Below are 24,399 nucleotides of genomic sequence, written 5' to 3'. Positions count from 1 at the left end.
GAGCTCAGTCATCCGTGAGGAGCTTGGAGTAGAGCCGCTGCTCCTTTACGTCGAAAGGAGTCAGTTGAGGTGGTTTGGGCATCTGGTAAGGATGCCCCCTGGCCGCCTCCCTAGGGAGGTGTTTAAGGCACGTCCAGCTGGGAGGAGGCCTCGGGGAAGACCCAGGACTAGGTGGAGAGATTACATCTCCACACTGGCCTGGGAACACCTCAGGGTCCCCCAGTCAGAGCTGGTTAATGTAGCTCGGGATAGGGAAGTTTGGGGCCCCCTGCCCCCGAGATGGATGGATGGATGGACAAACTCATTTACTAAAGGCCCCAATATACTTCATACTAAATTGAAGAACGAACGGGTGAGACATCATTTCAAACAAAATCTGGCCAAAAAGAAGGTGAAAAAGTCTTAATGCCATTGGTCCACCTCATCGATAGGTGTGACTTAAAGCTCCACCTACTTTGATGCCAACAGCTAATTCAGTTTATGTTGTTTAGTCAGTCAGGATCAGTCAAAATGAACACACTGGCGTGCAGAGTTATTAATGAGCTGGTGCAAATGTATCTACATCTGTATGATCACTCGTGTAGAGACATTTTCTAAGACCATATAATGTGATTTATTTTCTGTATAATTAGTCTACAGAAGTAATCAAGTCTACTCAAATACTATCAAGTGCCCATTCACTTTTGTGCCATCTGCAGCAAAAGCTGTTCCCACATCTGCCCAAAGTAAGATATGCCTATCATCATTCCTTTGTCTTTATTTTGCCCATTAACACTCTTTTATACACCCATCTTTGCAGTAGTATCAGTGTCATCATAAATTACAATAACAGAGTGTAATCGGCGCATATTATGGCCGCATTTAGCATGCAAGATCAATAGCTCCATGAATTCAGAATGTAAACAAGACAAATGAAACATAATTTACTGCATATATTTTATTATAAATCATCGTCGAATGGTTAAAACAACTTCTTTTACTGATCTAGTGTGAATTATACTAATAGAATAAGGCATGACATCATTGATAACACATTTTAATGTCACATTAGTTTAGGTTTTACATGTAGTCAGGGCTGGTAATCTGCATATCGGGCCATGTCTCGGTGGGTCGATGCACTTTGGGGCCGATCAGGGGCAGACTGGCCATCGAGAGAACCGAGCGGGTGTGGTGTGGTGGCCGTTGCTTGGTTGTTTTGACTTATTTTACCTCTGAACGAAGAAGAACCTCTCCGGAAGTATTGCGGGGCCTTACGATGTAAATTGCAACTGGTAAAATCTCCATTTTATTTGCACACGCTGTGTGTGCTGGTTAGTGCCTGATTAACTTAAGGAATTATGCAGATCAGGCAACAATGCAAATGTACACATAATCATTATTTGATGAATCACTACAGCCATGATCGATTGAAAATGTACAAACATATCAAATTAAACTCAGTTTACTGCCTGCTTTCCATGGGCGGTAATAGCGCAATGTAAATTTCCCGGAACACTCCCGCTATCTGCCATTATTCATGAGATAGGAGATCGTATTTTAACATAAACATAATTACACACTTCACCTTTATGTACATCTAATGCACAGATCCTATATTTTGACCATGGTCAACAAACGTCACGTCAACAAAATTACTTATGAAAATGTTAGTTGACAAAGGACCCTATTTTAAGAACGTAGCACTTTGCAATACGTCATTTGTGCTAAGTCAGTGGGCATGGTCATGAAGTTTTGGTATTCGCGCTAAGTCTCGGCGCAAGTAGATTGGCGAGTCTGTGCACTCATATCATTCAAAAGTTCTTCTCCGGTTATTGCACCGTCTGCGTCCTATTATGTATTGCATTTCCTGATAAGCAGCGTCGATAAAAATAAAGATAGCACATTTGTAAGAATTTGGTTGTGTAAATGGGCTGAATGCAATGCATCCTTTGCTCTTGCGATGCTCCGCACCGTGATGTATGTGTTTACTGTTCTCTATCAGACTCTATGGAACTGTTGGCTTCATTAACATACAGTGCACCCACAGTTTGCGTGCATACACTCACGGAGAGTGCAAAGACTCCTACATTTACATTTTACATTTACATTTATGCATTTAGCAGACGCTTTATCCAAAGCAACTTACAGTGCACTTATTACAGGGACAATCCCCCCGGAGCAACCTGGAGTTAAGTGCCTTGTTCAAGGACACAATGGTGGTGGCTGTAGGGATCGAACCAGCAACCTTCTGATTAACAGTTATGTGCTTTAGCCCACTACACCTCCACCACTCCCCACGCAGACTTGTGCTTTGCGCTGGCATGAAAATTGCACTTAGAATTAGCACTCTCACAAATTTAGATCTAGTTCACAGATGTTTAGCGCATAGCACTATAAAATGAATTCCCCTATGGAAACAATTCATGGGATTTTTACTTCTGGAACCAGACTGTTGTGATCACTTGTTAAGTGAGTGGTGGTGGTGTAGTGGGCTAAAGCACATAACTAGTAATCAGAAGTAATCAGAAGGTCGCTGGTTCGATCCACAGGGCCACCTCCATTGTGTCCTTGAGTAAGGCACTTAACTCCAGGTTGCTCCGGGGGGATTGTCCATGCAATAAGTGCACTGTAAGTCACTTTGGATAAAAGGGTCTGCCAAATGCATAAATGTAAATGTTGGCATACAGTAAGAGTATGAGAACAAACATGGGCTTTTGCCAATCAGTGGGCTTTTTCAATTAATTGAGACTCCCTACTTTCATTGGATAGTTTAGAAAACGGCCACAGATTGGAAAACGCCCATTTATATTTCCGCAGAGACCAATAATTGAAGAGTATAGAACTATACAATTATACCATCTTTCAGATAATTTGCTCTTTGAAATGTTTGAGTTCATATTGAGATTGCAGACTATCTGCCGAAGTTTGAGAAGCCGGAGGCTCCATTTGCACTCCATTTAATATCATTGCTGTCTAGGAGAAACAATTGAGATATTAAAAATATCTCAAGTCTTATGCTGAGGTGGTTAGCTATTAGAGTGTTTGCTTTGGTGTAGGCAAAGTAATTCAGGACTTTTGTACTCAGTATGACAGGAAGCACCAACGCTCGCCTACAGCATTAATATTTAGATCACCCGCTGGATAGACACGAGGAGAAAATATCTACCCTGTAATCTCTCTTTCAGTTTATGCATCCCTTCAGCTCAGTGTTTTCTTCCTCTATACCTGTGTTTTGCACTCTCTCTTGAAGCACAGGTTTACTTTCATTCCCCTCACAGATGGAGTCGCAATCAGATTTGGACAGGGTCCTTTTTTGTCTCTGTCTCTCTTCCTTGGATCTCAGCAGGCTGCTGGCAGCTCTCTCCCTCTCTGTCTCTCTCTCTAGCTTTATCTGTTTCTTTGCTGTTGACATTTAAAGCTAACAGACATGGATCCTCGTCTCATGGCTGTCTTCCATACTTGGCTGCCAGCGCTCATCATACTGAAGATGGAACAATCCGTTCTTGTTAACAGATTGATTCCAGTTCAGATCTCCTCACCAGTCCAGCATATGTGCATCTGCTGCTGTCTATATAATGATACGTGAGCTAGAAATGGACAGTCTATAACTGTAGGAAAGAAAAACTCAATTATTCCTCCTAAACAGCAGTGAGATTAAATAAATGTTTTTTAGTTTATTTTTTAAATTTAGTTTAACTCAAGTTTAACTGGCATAATGTTGATTACCACCAAAAATAATTATGACACATTTTTGTTTATTACCAAATATAAATTGTTGTTACTGTGAGGCAGGTACAATGGAAGTGAATGGAGCCAGTCCATAAACATTCAAATATCCACTGTTTCAAAAATATAGCCACAAGATGTAAACATTATATGTGTTAACATGATTTCAGTGTGGTGAAATCATTGATTTACAGGCCTTACGGTGTTTACCAGATTACAGGGTTTATCAGCATCGTGTCGTGGTTGATCTGTGTGCGTGAGTACTGCGCTGTGATTGGTTGATATGTGTGCGATTACTGTGCTGTGATTGGTTGACGTGTGTAAATCAGTACTGCGCTGTAATTGGTTGATATGTATGTGCGAGTATTGCGCTGTGATTGCTCGATATGTGTGTGAGTACTGCGTTTTAATTGGTCGATACAGAATGTGTATGTGAGTACAGCGCTCTAATTGGTTGATATGTGTGGAAGTGCTGCGCTGATACTACTTGATATGTGTGTGTGTGAGTACTGCGCTGTGATTGTTTGATATGTGTGTGTGTGAGTACTGCGCTGTGATTGTTTGATATGTGTGTGGAAGTACTGCGCTCTAATTGGTTGATATGTGTGGGAGTACTGCGCTGATACTACTTGATATGTGTGTGTGTGTGAGTACTGCGCTGTGATTGGTTGATATGTGTGGGAGTACTGCGCTGATACTACTTGATATGTGTGTGTGTGAGTACTGCGCTGTGATTGGTTGATATGTGTGGGAGTACTGCGCTAATACTACTTGATATGTGTGTGTGGGAGTACTGTGCTGTGATTGGTTGATATGTGTGGGAGTACTGCGCTGTGATTGGTTGATATGTGTGGGAGTACTGCGCTGATACTACTTGATATGTGTGTGTGTGAGTACTGCACTGTGATTGTTTGATATGTGTGTGGAAGTACTGCGCTCTAATTGGTTGATATGTGTGGGAGTACTGCGCTGATACTACTTGATATGTGTGTGTGTGTGAGTACTGCGCTGTGATTGGTTGATATGTGTGTGGAAGTACTGCGCTCTAATTGGTTGATATGTGTGGGAGTACTGCGCTGATACTACTTGATATGTGTGTGTGTGTGAGTACTGCGCTGTGATTGTTTGATATGTGTGTGGAAGTACTGCGCTCTAATTGGTTGATATGTGTGGGAGTACTGCGCTGATACTACTTGATATGTGTGTGTGCGTGAGTACTGCGCTGTGATTGGTTGATATGTGTGCGATTACTGTGCTGTGATTGGTTGACGTGTGTAAATCAGTACTGCGCTGTAATTGGTTGATATGTATGTGCGAGTATTGCGCTGTGATTGCTCGATATGTGTGTGAGTACTGCGTTTTAATTGGTCGATACAGAATGTGTATGTGAGTACAGCGCTCTAATTGGTTGATATGTGTGGAAGTACTGCGCTGATACTACTTGATATGTGTGTGTGTGTGAGTACTGTGCTGTGATTGTTTGATATGTGTGTGTGAGTACTGCGCTGTGATTGTTTGATATGTGTGTGGAAGTACTGCGCTCTAATTGGTTGATATGTGTGGGAGTACTGCGCTGATACTACTTGATATGTGTGTGTGTGTGAGTACTGTGCTGTGATTGGTTGATATGTGTGGGAGTACTGCGCTGATACTACTTGATATGTGTGTGTGTGAGTACTGCGCTGTGATTGGTTGATATGTGTGGGAGTACTGCGCTAATACTACTTGATATGTGTGTGTGGGAGTACTGTGCTGTGATTGGTTGATATGTGTGGGAGTACTGCGCTGTGATTGGTTGATATGTGTGGGAGTACTGCGCTGATACTACTTGATATGTGTGTGTGTGAGTACTGCACTGTGATTGGTTGATATGTGTGGGAGTACTGCGCTGTGATTGGTTGATATGTGTGGGAGTACTGCGCTGTGATTGGTTGATATGTGTGGGAGTACTGCACTGTGATTGGTTGATATGTGTGGGAGTACTGCGCTGTGATTGGTTGATATGTGTGGGAGTACTGCACTGTGATTGGTTGATATGTGTGGGAGTACTGCACTGTGATTGGTTGATATGTGTGGGAGTACTGCGCTAATACTACTTGATATGTGTGTGTGTGTGAGTACTGTGCTGTGATTGGTTGATATGTGTGGGAGTACTGCGCTGTGATTGGTTGATATGTGTGGGAGTACTGCGCTGATACTACTTGATATGTGTGTGTGTGTGAGTATTGCGCTGTGATTGGTTGATATGTGTGGGAGTACTGCGCTGATACTACTTGATATGTGTGTGTGTGAGTACTGCGCTGTGATTGGTTGATATGTGTGGGAGTACTGCGCTGATACTACTTGATAGTGTGTGTGTGTGTGAGTACTGTGCTGTGATTGGTTGATATGTGTGGGAGTACTGCGCTGTGATTGGTTGATATGTGTGGGAGTACTGCACTGTGATTGGTTGATATGTGTGGGAGTACTGCGTTGATACTACTTGATATGTGTGTGTGTGAGTACTGTGCTGTGATTGGTTGATATGTGTGGGAGTACTGCGCTGATACTACTTGATGTGTGTGTGTGTGAGTACTGTGCTGTGATTGGTTGATATGTGTGGGAGTACTGCGCTGTGATTGGTTGATATGTGTGGGAGTACTGCGCTGTGATTGGTTGATATGTGTGGGAGTACTGCGCTGTGATTGGTTGATATGTGTTGGAGTACTGTGCTGTGATTGGTTGATATGTGTGGGAGTTCTGCGCTAATACTACTTGTGTGTGTGTGTGTGAGTACTGTGCTGTGATTGGATGATATGTGTGGGAGTACTGCGCTGTGATTGGTTGATATGTGTGGGAGTACTGCGCTGTGATTGGTTGATATGTGTGGGAGTACTGCACTGATACTACTTGATATGTGTGTGTGTGAGTACTACGCTGTGATTGGTTGATATGTGTGGGAGTACTGCGCTGATACTACTTGATATGTGTGTGTGTGAGTACTACGCTGTGATTGGTTGATATGTGTGGGAGTACTGTGCTGTGATTGGTTGATATGTGTGGGAGTACTGCGCTGTGATTGGTTGATATGTGTGGGAGTACTGCGCTGATACTACTTGATATGTGTGTGTGTGAGTACTGTGCTGTGATTGGTTGATATGTGTGGGAGTACTGCGCTGTGATTGGTTGATATGTGTGGGAGTACTGCGCTGTGATTGGTTGATATGTGTGGGAGTACTGCGCTGTGATTGGTTGATATGTGTGGGAGTACTGCGCTGTGATTGGTTGATATGTGTGGGAGTACTGCGCTGTGATTGGTTGATATGTGTGGGAGTACTGCGCTGATACTACTTGATATGTGTGTGTGTGTGAGTACTGTGCTGTGATTGGTTGATATGTGTGGGAGTACTGCGCTGTGATTGGTTGATATGTGTGGGAGTACTGTGCTGATACTACTTGATATGTGTGTGTGTGAGTATTGCGCTGTGATTGGTTGATATGTGTGGGAGTACTGCGCTGATACTACTTGATATGTGTGTGTGTGAGTACTGCGCTGTGATTGGTTGATATGTGTGGGAGTACTGCGCTGTGATTGTTTGATATTTGTGGGAGTACTGCGCTGTGATTGGTTGATATGTGTGGGAGTACTGCGCTGTGATTGGTTGATATGTGTGGGAGTACTGCGCTGATACTACTTGATGTGTTTGTGTGTGTGTGTGTGTGTGATTACTGCGCTGTGATTGGTTGATATGTGTGTGTGTGTTGTGTGTGTGTGTGTGAGTACTGCGCTGTGATTGGTTGATATGTATGGGAGTACTGCGCTGATACTACTTGATATGTGTGTGTGTGTGTGTTTGTGTGTGTGGGGGGGGGGGGAGTACTGCTCTGTGATTGTTTGATATGTATGGGAGTACTGCGCTGATACTACTTGATATGTGTGTGTGTGTTTGTGTGTGTGTGTGTGAGTACTGCGCTGTGATTGGTTGATATGTATGGGAGTACTGTGCTGATACTACTTGATATGTGTGTGTGTGTGTGTTTGTGTGTGTGTGTGGGGGGGGAGTACTGCTCTGTGATTGTTTGATATGTATGGGAGTACTGCGCTGATACTACTTGATAAGTGTGTGTGTGTGTGTGTGTGTGTGTGTGTGTGTGTGTGTGTGTGTGTGTGTGTGTGTGTGTGTGTGTGTGTGTGTGTGTGTGTGTGTATTGCACTGTGATTGTTTGATATGTGAGTGAGTACTGCACTGTGACTGGTTGATATGTGTGTGAATACTGTGCTGTGATTGGTTGATGTGTGTGCAAGTACTGTGCTGTGATTGGTTGAAATGTGTGCATGAGTACTACACTGTTATTGCTAAATAAGTGTGCGTGAGTACTGCGTTATGATTGGTTGATATGTGAGCGAGAACTGTTTTTCGATTTGTTGATACGTACGTGTGAATACTGTGCTGTGATTGGTTTATGTGTTTGTGAGTATTACACTGTAACTGGTTGATATGTGTGCGAGTGTGCAGGATCCCTTTAGCCTTCAGGGCCACACAGATTTTAATTACTTTTTATTTGAATAAGGCCAGCAGACTATGCTAAATAATCTGTTTAATATATCATTGACACGTGTAATTAACAAGAGATAGACTAGATAGACACTAAAGAGGTGTGAGCACAACTCCAAAAAATGGTTGAGGTACATGGCCCCGAACAGGCCACGGTAAGCTTAAACGGGCCGCTGAGTTACACCGAAGGGGCTGCAACTGGCTGAAAAGGTCCAAAAAATGCTGCAGCGATATTCTGAATGGGGGCCGCAATATGCAGAAAAGGCCAGCAACATCCCCCCGCCCCCCATGTAAAAACCAGGGCCGATTTCTCTTCCCAGTCTGCCCCTAGTACAGGGGGTGAAATAAGGTCCAGGGTCTCTGAAGAACCAAGAAATGCATTTAAGGATTAAAAGAGCTTTAAGCTAAACTATACAGGCTCAGATTCTTTGAGGGCCTGTATGGGCAAGTATAAAAGACCACATCTGATAGATAAAGTATATTTTTCCAATGGAGGATTCAAAAAATAATGGCTATTTCTTGAGTGAAAAGACAATTTCCCTTTTCCCTTTTTAGCACAGACAGTTTTTCCCTTTATCTCCTTACTGTAACTCACTAATTCATGGTGAATTCAATATGGCTTTCAGCAGTAAGTATTTCCTCATCAAAAGTGTAAGTGTGGAACAAGGAGGTATTCTGTATTGTTTGCAAACACAAAATAAGAGATTCTTACCTGTATATAATACAGGCACAGTCTCTGCAGGTGCCGCAGTTCTCTATGTCCTGTCCTGTTCGGTACGAGTGTCTTCTGAAACACAAAAACAACAGCATCATCGCCAGGGGTTAAAGGGCTGTGACAATGTCATTAATGAGGTGGAATACTGATGATGTAACAGTCTCGCCAATCATGTGATCAACTAGACAGACTCCATTTCTAATTTCAAATCCACTGACTAGTTCATTTATTGTAGCTGTAGCATTTAGGTTAGATGTAATGTACATATGAATCAAACACAGAAACAGCTCTCGGTGCTTTTGATGAATTACTCAAAGTGTCTGGCAGTTATGTAAGAATGAGTCACAGCTAACAAGACTATACAATCATTTCGGTTTCGGCTTAATTAAAAACACTGTCGTTAGTGTGTACATACACTGTGAATGTGAGAGAGAAAGCAGATTCACAGACTGCCAAGTTTGCAATAATATACATGGCGCTAACATTTAACACTTCGGATTAGGGGTTTGTTCAAACCCACATTCCCAGACACCCCAGTGGTCTTCCATTGGTTGGCCAAACACATAGTCCCAACTTCAGCTTTAAGAAGTCCTTTTACAAAATACTGCACCACAGGAAGGCTGATGATTTCACACTACAGATGCTAAAACAACAGCCTGTTTCTATGTTTTAAGGTAATGTGTCAATGACGTGAAGCTACATTTGTTTCGGTCACATTTAAGTTTTTCAAAAATACACACAATAACCCATATACAGTACATATACACTCATCTAAAGGATTATTAGGAACACCTGTTCAATTTCTCATTAATGCAATTATCTAATCAACCAATCACATAGCAGTTGCTTCAATGCATTTAGGGGTGTGGTCCTGGTCAAGACAATCTCCTGAACTCCAAACTGAATGTCAGAATGGGAAAGAAAGGTGATTTAAGCAATTTTGAGCGTGGCATGGTTGTTGGTGCCAGACGGGCCGGTCTGAGTATTTCACAATCTGCTCAGTTACTGGGATTTTCACACACAACCATTTCTAGGGTTTACAAAGAATGGTGTGAAAAGGGAAAAACATCCAGTATGCGGCAGTCCTGTGGGCGAAAATGCCTTGTTGATGCTAGAGGTCAGAGGAGAATGGGCCGACTGATTCAAGCTGATAGAAGAGCAACTTTGCCTGAAATAACCACTCGTTACAACCGAGGTATGCAGCAAAGCATTTGTGAAGCCACAACACGCACAACCTTGAGGCAGATGGGCTATAACAGCAGAAGACCCCACCGGGTACCACTCATCTCCACTACAAATAGGAAAAAGAGGCTACAATTTGCAAGAGCTCACCAAAATTGGACAGTTGAAGACTGGAAAAATGTTGCCTGGTCTGATGAGTCTCGATTTCTGTTGAGACATTCAGATGGTAGAGTCAGAATTTGGCGTAAACAGAATGAGAACATGGATCCATCATGCCTTGTTACCACTGTGCAGGCTGGTGGTGGTGGTATAATGGTGTGGGGGATGTTTTTTGGCACACTTTAGGCCCCTTAGTGCCAATTGGGCATCGTTTAAATGCCACGGCCTACCTGAGCATTGTTTCTGACCATGTCCATCCCTTTATGGCCACCATGTACCCATCCTCTGATGGCTACTTCCAGCAGGATAATGCACCATGTCACAAAGCTCGAATCATTTCAAATTGGTTTCTTGAACATGACAATGAGTTCACTGTACTAAAATGGCCCCCACAGTCACCAGATCTCAACCCAATAGAGCATCTTTGGGATGTGGTGGAACGGGAGCTTCGTGCCCTGGATGTGCATCCCACAAATCTCCATCAACTGCAAGATGCTATCCTATCAATATGGGCCAACATTTCTAAAGAATGCTTTCAGCACCTTGTTGAATCAATGCCATGTAGAATTAAGGCAGTTCTGAAGACGAAAGGGGGTCAAACACAGTATTAGTATGGTGTTCCTAATAATCCTTTAGGTGAGTGTATGTATATGTATGGGGGATTGTTTATTAGCTTGAAACCCATGTCAAACCCAATGGTGTCACCCATGCCTGAGTCTCACGTGGGATAACAATGCTGTCCTGATTTAGAAGCTCGGCACAATGGAGACTAATTACACATCACAGATTTCCGGAATCTTCCTCCTCTCGCCTTGTGGAATTAAAGAGCTGATGGAAATCCTGAGCAGAACTTGAGCAGCGCTTAAATAATCCACAAATGGGCATCAATCAAAGACACGGTTTATGCATCTATTTTTGACCAAATATGCTTCATATTTAGATTTGCTTGCACTTGCATAAAATGTTTATTTGTGACATTGGTAGATTGTCTCCTTACATTTTAAAGATATTTGTAAAGGATCGATCTATCTATCTATCTATCTATCTATCTATCTATCTATCTATCTATCTATCTATCTATCTATCTATCTATCTATCTATCTATCTATCTGTGAATTAACTGCAAGGGACATCTTTTATATCAAAATAAAATGTCCTTAAAGGTCATCGGTCAAACACTCTCTCGTCTTTCTCACTCACACACTAGCACTCTGTCTCACACACACACACACACACACACACACACACACACACAAGCAATACTATACAGACTTCAGTGAAACAGTCTCATTAAAAGCTGTTTAAAGTCTCACCTGAATCCTTTCACTAGTGGTCATTTGTCATCACCGTTACAAAGCTATACTTGTGTGTGTGTGTGTGTGTGTGTGTGTGTGTGTGTGTGGGTTGAAGTGGTTTACAAGGACATTTTATTTTAGGTTACAAACTGGTAATTACAAGGGTATTATGCTATAAATATGGTTTATGAGGACAGTGGTAGTGTCCCCATAATTAATATTGCTTTAAAAAAACATACTAAATGCATTCATGTTTTAAATGTAAAATGTTTTTTGTGAGGGATAGGGGATCGAATCTATAGTTCGTACAGTCTAAAAATAATTATGTCTTTGGAGAGACCTCATAAGGATAGCCGCACCAATGTGTGTGTGCGTGTGTGTGTGTGTGTGTGTGTGTGTGTGTGTGTGTGTGTGTGTGTGTGTGTGTGTGTGTGTGTGTGTGTGTACACAATGCGATGGCTGCTGGAACACAAAAACGGGGGGAAATAATCAATACTCTAGACCATTTAATCTCCCAGCACCAAAGACCTTTGAACCGAATACCAAACAAATGATAATAACTATTTAAAGTATTGTACTGTTTATGGCCAGTTACTCACAAATAAACGCATACATCAACCGAACAACCAAACACCCAGCCAAGTGATTGATCAATAGCAATCAATAGCAATATATACACTGACCAGCCACAAGATTAAAACCACCTGCCTGATATTGTGTTGGTCCCCCTCATGCCACCAAACCAGCGCCAACCCGCATCTCAGAATAGCATTCAGAGATGATATTCTTCTCACCACAATTGTGGTGAGAAGTGGTTATCTGAGTTACCGTAGACTTTATCAGTTCAAACCAGTCTGGCCATTCTCTGTTGACCTCTCTCATCACAAGGCATTTCCAGTTTAGCAGTTGCAGCGTCATTTCCACCACACCAAACATTTTTTCCCCTGATAAAGTTTTTTCAAAAGTTAGTGTACTTGTTAACCAAGAGGACAAAAGTGTCAGTGAAGAGTATGGTTAAGATGAAATATGAGACAAAACAAAGAATGACCAAGGTAAATATCACTTGTGAGCAGAATATTTTCATTGGGCGTCATTTCCCATCAAGCTGCTATTTAACCAAATAATGCAGAAAGTGTGAAAATATTTTTTGATTGAGTGTATTTAGGATACGTAACATGTTAGCTATGCAATTAGCCCTAGCAAGACAAAAAAGTCAGTGATTTTATCTTAAAAAAACAACATTTCCACCACAGATTTCTATTAAACAGAAAACAGTATTTAAGATGTGCTGAAAATGTAAGCGCAGCGTAGTTCTAGCGGGAAGACTAGCAGCTGTACATCAATCACACCATTAGATGGGTAATTCCCAGCCAATCGCATGTAAGCCATTGCTTTATAAGTCTGCTCACAATCTATCACATTGCTGTTTCAGTGTGCTAACACTCCACCACCCCACAACCACCAGTTGAGCCCCGTCCCGCACGGGGGTAGGCTCTTCGCCCCTGCCTCCTATCTCTGGCAGGATATGACGTTCCGAGTACAACTCCCTCGGACCGCCAGATGGGGCCTACGCCCCATCTGGCCCCATGTTTTAAATTCATCAAATAAATGATGAATAAATCTTAAACCTCACTCAAGCCTGCGTGCCTTCCCGATAGAAATGACACTGTGGTGAGATGTGGTGAGATGTGGTGAGAATGTTCATGACTTTCAGAAAAAAAATATCATTCATATCATAAGTCATGCATGTACATATATTGTTGGACAACATTGTTAGTAGACAAATTAAATATTAATTTGTCTTTTTTTTTAATTAAATGTTTTCATTAGACTTTCACCTAGTCCACAGTGCAAAAAATTCCCGAAGTGAAAGAAACACCCAAGCGGGACCCGAGCGATATGTAGAGACCAGAATATCTGGCTCATTTTAGCTTATTCGGCCTGTTTCAAGGCCAACCCTCCAGCCCGCTCAGTTCCCCCGTGGCCAGCCGACCCCTGATCGGCCCCAAAGCACGTCAGCCCACCGGGAAAATGCCGGTATGCCAGATTACCAGTCCAGCCCGGAATATACTGTACACACTTTTCTGTCAAAGATAGCGTTTCTTTACATTCATCAGTTCTGAAATGGTACAAATGCTTGATTAATAAATGTGGTGACCACAGCCAAATGAGGCATGAGATTAATGACATACTTCACAAGAACATGTGAAGATTACACGCAGTGCTCTTAGATCCATTCTGTAAGATGACCTTTCAGTGTTAATTACTAAGACAGAAACTCTACGGGGATCTGAGCAAAAAGTTGAATTAATTATCAGTCTGATGCTGCTTAAATGAAGACAGATATTTAAAGTTTAACATACATAGTTAAGAGCAGCATATGGTCAGTGTGTATCACGCTGCTGTAGGTAAGTAACATTACGTTTTTGTGTACTGGTGACCAGTAAATTTTTAAAGTTATGAAAGATCTAGATAATTGCAATGATGTGTCTAAATCTCTAAGATGTTTTTTGATAATTATTACGGTTACAAGCAACACAACTGTAATGTGTACTTACATTTAAGCTGCCTCCCAAATCATTTTGTAGTGTAAGTAGTGTGTTCACAATGAAAATCAACAAAAAGAAGACTATTATGAGTACCCGAAAGATGTACTTCTTCAACCGAAATACCAGAGTATGAAATGTTGGATACTAAATGCACTCTACGCTCATGGCTTGCCATACGTAGCAGAAGGGGTGAAGTTACCTGGCCACTGGTAACTGCTGGTCTGACAAAACAATTGCAATTAAATGGTGAATGTGGCAACCAGCGAAACTTGTGTGAAGACCTTACAAATGAAAGTTCAATGCTTTTCCATCACCCCACACTTTATAAATATATACGCTATTTGATATAAGTGCTGAAATGAGTTTGGCGAATGCACTATAGCTAGGGGCACTTAAGCTAAAAGGCATTTGTGTACTAAAAAACTGTTAGGGACAATACTACACTTCATACACTACATGGCGTATTGCATAGTATAAAGTGTAATTGTGCAACGCATAGTGTGACATTTTGTCTTGTTTCACAATTACTCCCGTCCTGGTAAACAATTAAGCATGCTAGCATCTTTGCTAGCATTTATACTCTACAAGTTCTCAGTTGCACTGTTTTCCAAAACACCAGACAGCAGTGCGGAGAAAATATCAGCTTAACTAGCAAGAACAGAGAAAGTAGTTATAAGAACTTTACAGTTACTTATACAGGTAAATAAATCTTTAGCGTATGCAAGGCGGCACTCAGTACATTTAAGCCAATCGTACACTAAACGATGTGCAGTCAGCGCCCAGCGGCATTATTGTTTTTCGTCATGCTGGTGTGAACAGTACAGGCATGTAGTGTACCAACTACATGACCAATCGTCCCCGACTGAGGCCATGTGTACACTGGTTTTAGGTGATCCGATCACAATTGTACAAGTGAGACATCAATGTCCAATGTTCGGAGTTCATGACACACATAAATCATTATTTATATAATGATTACAATTAACAATTAATGATATAGTCAAAGCACTTGATGACAAGAAACACTGTGTGTCTCTGTTCATTGATCTGTCCAAAGCATTTGACACTGTTGACCATAGCATACTAGCTCAGAGACTGATCAGTATAGGTTTGTCTCAGCACTCTGTGGGCTGGTTTATCAACTACCTCACTGATAGGACTCAAGCTACGCAAGTTGATGGCCTAACGTCAAAATATTTATCAATCTGTAAAGGGGTCCCACAGGGCTCCATTCTGGGGCCACTTTTATTCACTATTTATATAAACTGTCTGGGGGAAAATGTCCAACATGCATTTTTCCATTTTTATGCAGATGATACGGTTATTTAATTGTTGTGCAGCTACCATTAGGAAGGCGTATGAATGCTTGCAAACTGCTTTCGATATAGTGCTTTATCAGCTTTATCAATTAAACAGCTTTATCAATTAAAGCTTGTGCTTAATGCAGAGAAGACCAAAGTAATGGTTTTTCAAACTCAAGGAAAAATTAGTTAGACCTAAATATTGTTACTGATCAGGGTAAAACAATTGAGCTAGTTTCATCTTATAAATATTTATGATTTTTAATTGATGATCACCTTTCTTTTAAGCTTCATATACAGAATCTAGTAAAAAAGTTGAAATTAAAGCTAGGTTTTTTTCTTTAGGAACAAATGTTGTTTTACATTTTCAGTCCGAAAAAAGATAGTCGATGCCACATTTCTCTCTATTATTGATTATGGTGATCTGTTGTATATGAATGCCCCATCTAAGTGTCTTCAGAGGTTGGATGCTGTGTTTCATGGAGCTTTAAGATTTATTTCAAATTGCAGACCCCTCACTCATCACTGTACACTTTACTCCACAGTGAATTTGCCTTCTCTATCAATTCGCCGGCTTACTCACCTTTATATCTTTATATATAAGGGCATTATATGACCTACAGAAAACACTTAAACTACAGTGTCTAATTTCCTTAAATGATTTTAAAGTTTATGTTAAAACTATAGAACATGAGTCCATCCACACGTGCAAATGTTTTAATTAATGGCACTTTTATTTAATTGAAATGCACTTGAGTGTTTGTGTTTGTTTTGTGATTGTGTGATATAATTTGTTCTGCTATCTTGGCCAGGTCTCTCTTGAAAAAGAGATTTTATATCTCAATGAGACAAACCTGGTTAAATAAAGGTTAAATAAAAAAAAAAAAAAAAAAATTACATCTGTATATTACTAAATGATAATAAAGTGTAACAAAACGTTAAAAACACTTAATTATTTGCTTGAGTTATTTTAGTGAAGTACCTGTGCTTTTAATTTCTGTCCCTTTTGTACATGTTCATGCATTCGCTTTATTTTTTCTCCCCAATTTGGAATGCCCAGTTCCCAATGCGCTCTAAGTCCTCGTGGTGGCGTGGTGACTCGCCTCAATCCGGGTGGCGGAGGACGAATCTCAGTTGCCTCCGCGTCTGAGACTGTCAGCCCACACATCTTATCACGTGGATTGTTGAGCGCGTTACCGTGGAGACATAGCACGTGTGGAGGCTTCATTTCATCCATTGTGGCATTCTCGCTCAACTCACCACGTGCCCCACCAAGAATGAACCACATTATAGCTCTTTTGTGGGGTGGCTGTGGCTAAGGTGGTAGAGCGGGTCGGCCACTAAACGCAGGGTTGGTGGTTTGATTCCTGGCCCACATGTCTCCACATGCCGAAGTGTCCTTGGGCAAGACACTGAACCCCAAGTTGCTCCCAATGGCAGGCAAGCACCTTGCATGGCAGCTCTGCAGTCATTGGTGTGTGAATGTGTGTGTGAATGAGTGAATGAGTCACAGTGTAAAGCACTTTGAAAACCACTAAGGTTAAAAAAGTGCTATGTAACTGCAGACCATTCAGACCAATTCCCATAGCGACTACGAGGAGGTTACCCCATGTGAATCTACCCTTCCTAGAATCCGGGCCAATTTGGTTGCTTAGGAGACCTGGCTGCAGTCACTCAGCATGCCCTGGGATTCGAACTCACGAACTCCAGGGGTGGTAGTCAGCGTCTTAACTCGCAGAGCCACCCAGGCCCTTCATGCGTTTGCTTTTTTTTGTATTTTCCGATCGTATGCTTATTTCCCTTTTAATTCGCATGGAACTGCCGAAAAAACGTCTGTTACAGCTGCCTTTAGTGCCATCCCGTTTCAAGCGGATTGCCAGAAATGCATCTTACAATGAAGATAACAAAATTAATTCACAAACTTGCGCAGTTTATTCTTCATAACGTCAACAAAACATGAAAGAACGGCTTTTACCTGCTTTCACGCTTTATTTGCACCATTTGCAAGGAGAAATATTAATAAAAACAGCTGATAATAATAAATTACAGTGAGTAGGGAGATGTGGGTGAGGTTTTATTTTAGTCTCCATCTTCCTAATACCTTGCCGTCCTCTTGCACTCTCTGAATATTACATTGGCTGAGGCTCAATGTCATCTCTCGCTCTGAGAGTAGGCACAGCGGACGACAAGACGTCAAGATATCAAGCTGTTTTGAAAACTGTCGCAACATCTGGGATTGGGCTCGGCATGTCGCGGGAGTGTGCACGCAACAAGAGCATTCGTCACGAGATCCGAGACGTCTCGTCGCAGACCAGTCGCCGACTCAAAACATCAAATGAGACGAGCTTGAGTCATGTAGTGTACACAAGGCTTTACATGCACAGTTATAATGGAGATATAGCAGGTATTTGTGTAGTTGAGAGATACAGTCTTCTTCTGTCAGTCTAAGTATACATGACACAATGCCATCCATCCATCCATCTTCAACCGCTTATCCGAAGTCGGGTCGCGGGGGCAGCTGCTCCAGCAGGGGGCCCCAAACTTCCCTATCCCGAGCCACATTAACCAGCTCTGACTGGGGGACCCCGAGGCGTTCCCAGGCCAGTGTGGAGATGTAATCTCTCCACCTAGTCCTGGGTCTTCCCCGAGGCCTCCTCCAAGCTGGACGTGCCTGAAACACCTCCCTAGGGAGGCGGCCAGGGGGCATCCTTACCAGATGCCCAAACCACCTCAACTGACTCCTTTCGACGTAAAGGAGCAGCGGCTCTACTCAGAGCTCCTCACGGATGACTGAGATCCTCACCCTATCTCTAAGGGAGAAGCCCGCCACCCTTCTGAGGAAGCCCATTTTGGCCGCTTGTACTCGCGACCTAGTTCTTTCGGTCATGACCCAGCCTTCATGACCACAGGTGATGGTAGGAACAAAAATTGACCGGTAGATCGAGCGCTTTGCCTTCTGGCTCAGCTCTCTTTTCGTGACAACTGTGCGATAGAGCGAGTGCAATACCGCCCCCGCTGCCCCGATTCTCCGGCCAACCTCACGCTCCATTGTCCCCTCACTCGTGAACAAGACCCCAAGGTACTTGAACTCCTTCACTTGAGGCAATATCTCCTTCCCTACACAATGCGTAATCAAATATTTAAAAGAAAAGACGTCAGCTTTGGAAGCATCACCACTGTCTTTCAGAGCACACACAAAACGTTGTAGCCTGTTGTGGTCTAATTATTGTGTATACATGCTGGACGAAGCAGAGCTTCGTAAAAATCGAACTACAGTCGGACGAAAGCTTTTACGTAATGTTTACAAACACATACACATTTTATGTTAAAAAGACGTTACGTTTATTCCGACTGAAATTGAACTTTCAAAGTGTATGTAAACATACTGACTGTATTGATATTAAAACTGTGTTGATAAACCCCTAATGGGTTTGTTCTAAACTCCTAACCTTAATAATTCAACTTCTGCAATTAAAATCATTGTTACTTGCTTATTTTGATTGGTTGGATGTATTTTGGAATAAATGTTAAAACCTACACCCTGAAACTAAACTGAGACACACACAAACACAAAAGGGAAATATTACATCAATTAAGCGAGAACTGTTTTACATAATATAATGCATAATGTAATGCTCCACTCCACAGACTAGAGATTCCTAAATGGGTCTTTAAAAAAAGGTTAATTATCTCTGGTACACTGTTCAAAGGAATTCTAATGACATGAAATTATGCCATTATGCTCTTTATGTTGATTTCTTCGATAGTGTTTTTGTTTTGAGGATGTTAGTACTAGAATGCAATTTTAAATACTAGTCTTTCAGGTGGTTAAAAACAATGTGCTCACATTTTCAACAAATGCTGATGATGAGGCTCAGACGGAAACCACAGAGTTGATTTTGGGGGGAAATCTGCATTTTTCTGCCTAAATGGATTTTAACTGTGCTAAAAGAATCCCTTTTATTGACAGCAGAAAGTATGATCAAATAAGCCAAAATATACTCCCAAGGGACCCCAAGAGACAGGGAATGGGTTAGACTTTGTGAACATCAAGCGTCCAAATGCTGTGGAAATCAGAGTTGATTTACGCATTGGTAGATGTGTTGATTATTTTTACACGCTGTCACACACGAATCATCTTTTAAACATGCTGAAAGTGCACTTGACTAGACCGCACCTCTGGATATGTCAGATTACATTATAATGCTCTTCTCCATCATTTGATCATTATTTGATGAATTACTGCTGCTATGATCAACAGAAAATTTACATAAACATCTCTTTTAAATACAAATAATTTAATTTGAATTTTATTTACAGGTAATGTACAACCCCAATTCCGAAAAAGCTGGGACAGTATGAAAAATGCTAATAAGGAGTGATTTGTAAATTATATTCACCCTTTGCTATAATGAAAGCACTACTGGGCATTTCACCCTCTACAGTGCACAATTTAGTTAAAAGATTCAAGGAATCTGGTCAAATCTCGGTGCGTAGAGGGCAAGATGAAAACCATTTCTGAACGCGCATGATCTCTGATCCCTCGGACGTCACGGTCTTAAAAACAGCATTCATCTGTAATGGATATCATGAACATGGGCTTGGGATTACTTTAGTAAACCTTTGTTAGCAACACCACTCGCCGCTGCATCCACAGAAGCGAGTTAAGACTTTACTATGCAAAGCAGAAGCCATACATCATCACTGTCCAGAAGCGCTGTCGAATTCTCTGGGTTTGGTCTCATCTAAGATGGAACGTAGAACAGTGGAACTGTGTTTTTTGGTTTGAAGAGTCCACATTTAAAAAAGTTTTTAAAAAACACAGCCGTAGTGTTATCTGGTCCAAAGAGGAATAGGACCATCCAATCTGTTTTCAGCGTCAGGTCCAAAAGCCAGTGTCTGTATGGGCCAAGGGTGTGTCATTGCCCAAGGCACATCTGTGAGAATACCATGAATGGTAAATGGTCTGCACTTATATAGCACCTTTTTAACCTTAACGGTATTCAAAGTGCTTTACACTGTGACACATTCACCCATTCATACACACATTCATACACCAATGGCAGTAGAGCTGCCATGCAAGGCGCTAGCCTGCCATTGGGAGCAACTTGGGGTTCAGTGTCTTGCCCAAGGACACTTCGGCATGTGGCCAAATTTGCAATTAGTGGCCAACCCGCTCTACCAACTGAGCCACAGCCGCCCCAAAAATGCCAACAAATATGTACAAATTTTGGAGCACTAACTAGCAGCTGTACATCATCACACCATTAGATGGGTAATTCCTAGCCAATCGCATGTAAGACATTGCTTTATATGTCTGCTCACAATCTATCACATTGCTGTTTCAGTGTGCTAACATGGCAACCTCCACCACCCCACCACCACCAGTTGAGCCCTGTCCCGCACGGGGGTAGGCTCCTCGCCCCTGCCTCCTATCTCCGGCAGGACATGACGGCTCCGGGTACAACTCCCTCGGACCGCCAGGACGGGGCCTACGCCACAGAGACAGACATTACTTTCTGTTTTACATTTATCAAATAAATGGCATCTTAAACTTCACTCAAGCCTGCGTGTCTTCCCGATAGAACTGGTAATCAGACGGTTGTTGGTTTGATCCCCACAGCCACCACCATTGTGTCCTTGAGCAAGGCCCTTAACTCCAGGTTGCTCCGGGGGGATTGTCCCTGTAATAAGTGCACTGTAAGTCACTTTGGATAAAAGCGTCTGCCAAAAGCATAAAAGTAAATGTGAATATCATTTATAAAAAAACTTTATTAGCATTTTTCATAATGTCCCAACAATTGGGGTTGTAAAATGTAATATAATGCTTTCATCTGGTGGTAATAATAGCGCAATGCAAATTGCGCCGGGTAATTTGAATGAAGCGCAATCTGTAATGAGCCTAATTTACATAAAATTTGTCGTCTTTGCACGAAAATGAACGACAATGGGCCTTATTCATGAAACACATGCAGAACAAATTTTTGTGTCAATCGTTCTGACGTAAATTCTTGGATTAATGAAAGTTTTCTTTTTTCAAAATGTTAGTTGGTATGAACTAAATTTACACCTGCTCCTGACCACGTGTTAATCGTGTGTAAGACATCCGAACGTGTTGTGTTCTTTCAGGCAAACAGCAATTACTATGTTTTGATAGAAGTGAAATTAAATAATTAATGAAAAATAAAAAATTATTAAATGATTTAATTTAACCTTAAAAAAATAACATCAAATAAGTATACATTTTTCCCAACTCTGTTCATCGTTTTTCCTGCAGAAGTGCTTGATTTTTCTCGAAAAAAATTATACCCTCTAACGTGACTGATTAGACTGTTTTTTTTTTATTTGATATGAACTCTATAATTCAGGTTTCATAATTCTGTATAGACATCTGTAAATCGCGTTCAGTTGATAAAGTATGGTCAATGCTAATGCTGTTAAATCCATAAAAAAACACATTGCGGGAAGGTGCGTAAACAATACAATGGGGTAAAATAGAAACAGCCGTATTGCTTACAAATCTGTAATCTCTTACAGTGTTTCGGTCAAAGATCTTCTTCAGGCATTCTATTAATTTCTCTGAAGATTCTTCCAGTTGCAAGTATATCACTGTTACTATCACTGAATAACACACTCAGTTTTATCATTACTTTTCCATGTAGATATTTACAGCATTTACTAGCGAGTCTGGTGCCTTCCTTATATGCCATTTTTATGGGCTTGGATTATGAGAATTGTGAATGAATGTGCATTCCCCAGTCTAGCCATTCTTGGTTGACCTCTCTCATCAACAAGGCATTTCCATCCACAGGACTGTCCCTCACTGGATCTTTTTTGTTTTTGGCATCATTCTGTGTAAATCCTAGAGACTGTTGTGTGTGAAAATCCCAGTTACAGAAATACTCATACCAGCCCATCTGGCACCAACAATCATCCATGTGATTACATAATCAACCAATCGTGTGGCAGCAGTGCAGTGTATAAAATCATGCAGATACAGGTCAGGAGCTTCCGTTAATTTTCACATCAACCATCAGAATGGGGAAAATGTTTATCTCAGTGATTTGGACTGTGGCAGGATTGTTGGCGCTGTAACAAAACCAACGTGAGCTGTGATGAACCCAGATGCCAGAGTTTAATTCAAGAGAACACAGATGAAACAGGTAAGTAGTGTATTCAACATAAAGTCTTAGACAATAATCTTCGGTTAAGCACAGGACAATGGAAGTAGGCACAGATCCATTATAGGTAACATATTGCACGGCACTTGCCGAAACAGGGAACTTAAGCTTCAAGCTGTCATAAAAGGTGAGTGTCTTCTTTCAACAGGGGAGCTGGTTTACATCACTAGGCTTGAGGTTCACACAGTGTAAACAAAGTCACGTATCCAGCACTGTCACAGTGGAGGGAAGTATAAAAAGGAAGTAACACTCAGGCAAGGAGTCATTCATAAACGTCTATATGTAGGAGTCACTCAGACTTCACGTTAATCGTTAATCTTGTAAGAACAGAGCAGTTCATCAAACACGAGTGAGGTAAATACTAGTAAGTCGGCATGCCATACACTCAGGTATATTCAAAGTCACTTATCTTGGGAATACTGAACAGAGCGTCGGTGAACAGATTGGCGACATGCGGAGATGCAGCAAATCACATAGTCAGAGCAACGGGAAAGTCCAAGGTGCCTACAACAAGGCTAGACGCTGACTGAGGGTGAGAGTGTGGTTTAAGTGCGTGTCCAATTGACGTGAAGGTGAGCTGCAGGTGTGAGTGACTAGAATGAAGGTGAGTGAGAGCGAGTGACTGATGGTGAGGGAGAGCCCGGTGCCAGATGGTCTGGTTTGATCGTCTGGGATTTTCCCACAAAACAGTCTCTAGAATTTACTCCGAATGGTGCCATAAACAAAAAACATCCAGTGAGCGGCCGTTCTGTGGATGGAAACGCCATGTTGATGAGAGGGGTCAACAGAGAATGGCCAGACTGGTTTGAACTAACAAAGTCTACAGTAACTCAGATAACCACTCTGTACAATTGTGGCGAGAAGAATAGCATCATATCAGAATGTAATTCTGAGATGCGGGTTGGCGCTGTTTTGCCGGCACGAGGGGGGACCTACACAATATTAGGCCCATTTACTTTTTCAGTGCTGACTGCACCTGCTTGTAGATTCCTGGTGGTTAGTGAATAAGACGCAGCTTTTTACGCTGAAATACCATACGTAAAAACGGTGCAACTGTTTAGATAATTCACCCCTCATTGTTTATTTTTGCTCAAACATTTACACTTATCACAATCATAAAATTTGCATATCATTACAATTAATGTATTTCATCTCTAAAGCAAACAATAACACAATCCTGTCCCAATAACAATTCTGAATATTTATGTCTAAAGCACAAACGTTTTCCATCACATTTTTTGTGACATGTCTACAGCTCATCATTTCTAAATGTGTGTGAGCTGCAGGCGTTTTCAACCAAGAACAAAACGATGAATCGCAAAGTTTGTTCCAAAATGAAGCAATTAGGCATTTGTGCAAGACATTTAGGTAGTTGACAGTTTCTGCATTATTTGAAATGCAACAGTGAATCTCTCCTGGGCAATGTAAAAGAAGCTCTTCAAAGTTTTCAGTCATGCTGTGAAGCTGACAGGTTATAAATACATGGTGTAAAAAGGTGCGCTTATGAAGAAAGATGCAATTCATAAGCTCAGGAAGGCAATCTTGTTAGCGAGCTGTTCTCTTACGAGAGGTTCTCTCGTATTGCGTAAGCTAGCTTACGCTACGGGAAAGATTCATCTTTTCTGAGATATTGAAGCCAAAAAATTATCCTTAATTTTGTATCCATTGTCAACGCAGTGCGGCAGCTGCAGACCTTGAGCGGGCTAGCTAGCGAGCTCATTGGTTGCTCTGCGGCAACTGCTGCAGCCTATAGACGAGCTTGGGCAAACTCGCATCC

General features: G+C 41.6%; 1 protein-coding gene across 4 annotated transcripts in view; it reads right to left on the bottom strand.

Annotated features, from left to right (window-relative positions):
- Nucleotides 1-24,399, bottom strand: part of LOC127622923 (mucin-5AC-like) — a 184,120-nt gene that overhangs the window by 49,486 nt on the left and 110,235 nt on the right. For 2 of the 4 annotated variants that reach the window (XM_052097098.1, XM_052097114.1), the window contains exon 3: nucleotides 8,953-9,027. In XM_052097098.1, coding sequence (XP_051953058.1) covers nucleotides 8,953-9,027 — 75 coding nt within the window. Of the gene's footprint in view, nucleotides 1-8,899; nucleotides 9,028-24,399 lie in introns of those variants that run through there. The other 2 variants (XM_052097108.1, XM_052097124.1) reach the window with 2 other exon arrangements.

This window comes from Xyrauchen texanus, chromosome 3 (genome assembly GCF_025860055.1).
Source record: "Xyrauchen texanus isolate HMW12.3.18 chromosome 3, RBS_HiC_50CHRs, whole genome shotgun sequence".
NCBI classification, from domain to species: Eukaryota; Metazoa; Chordata; class Actinopteri; order Cypriniformes; family Catostomidae; genus Xyrauchen; species Xyrauchen texanus.
This window is presented reverse-complemented; position numbering and strand designations above follow the sequence as displayed.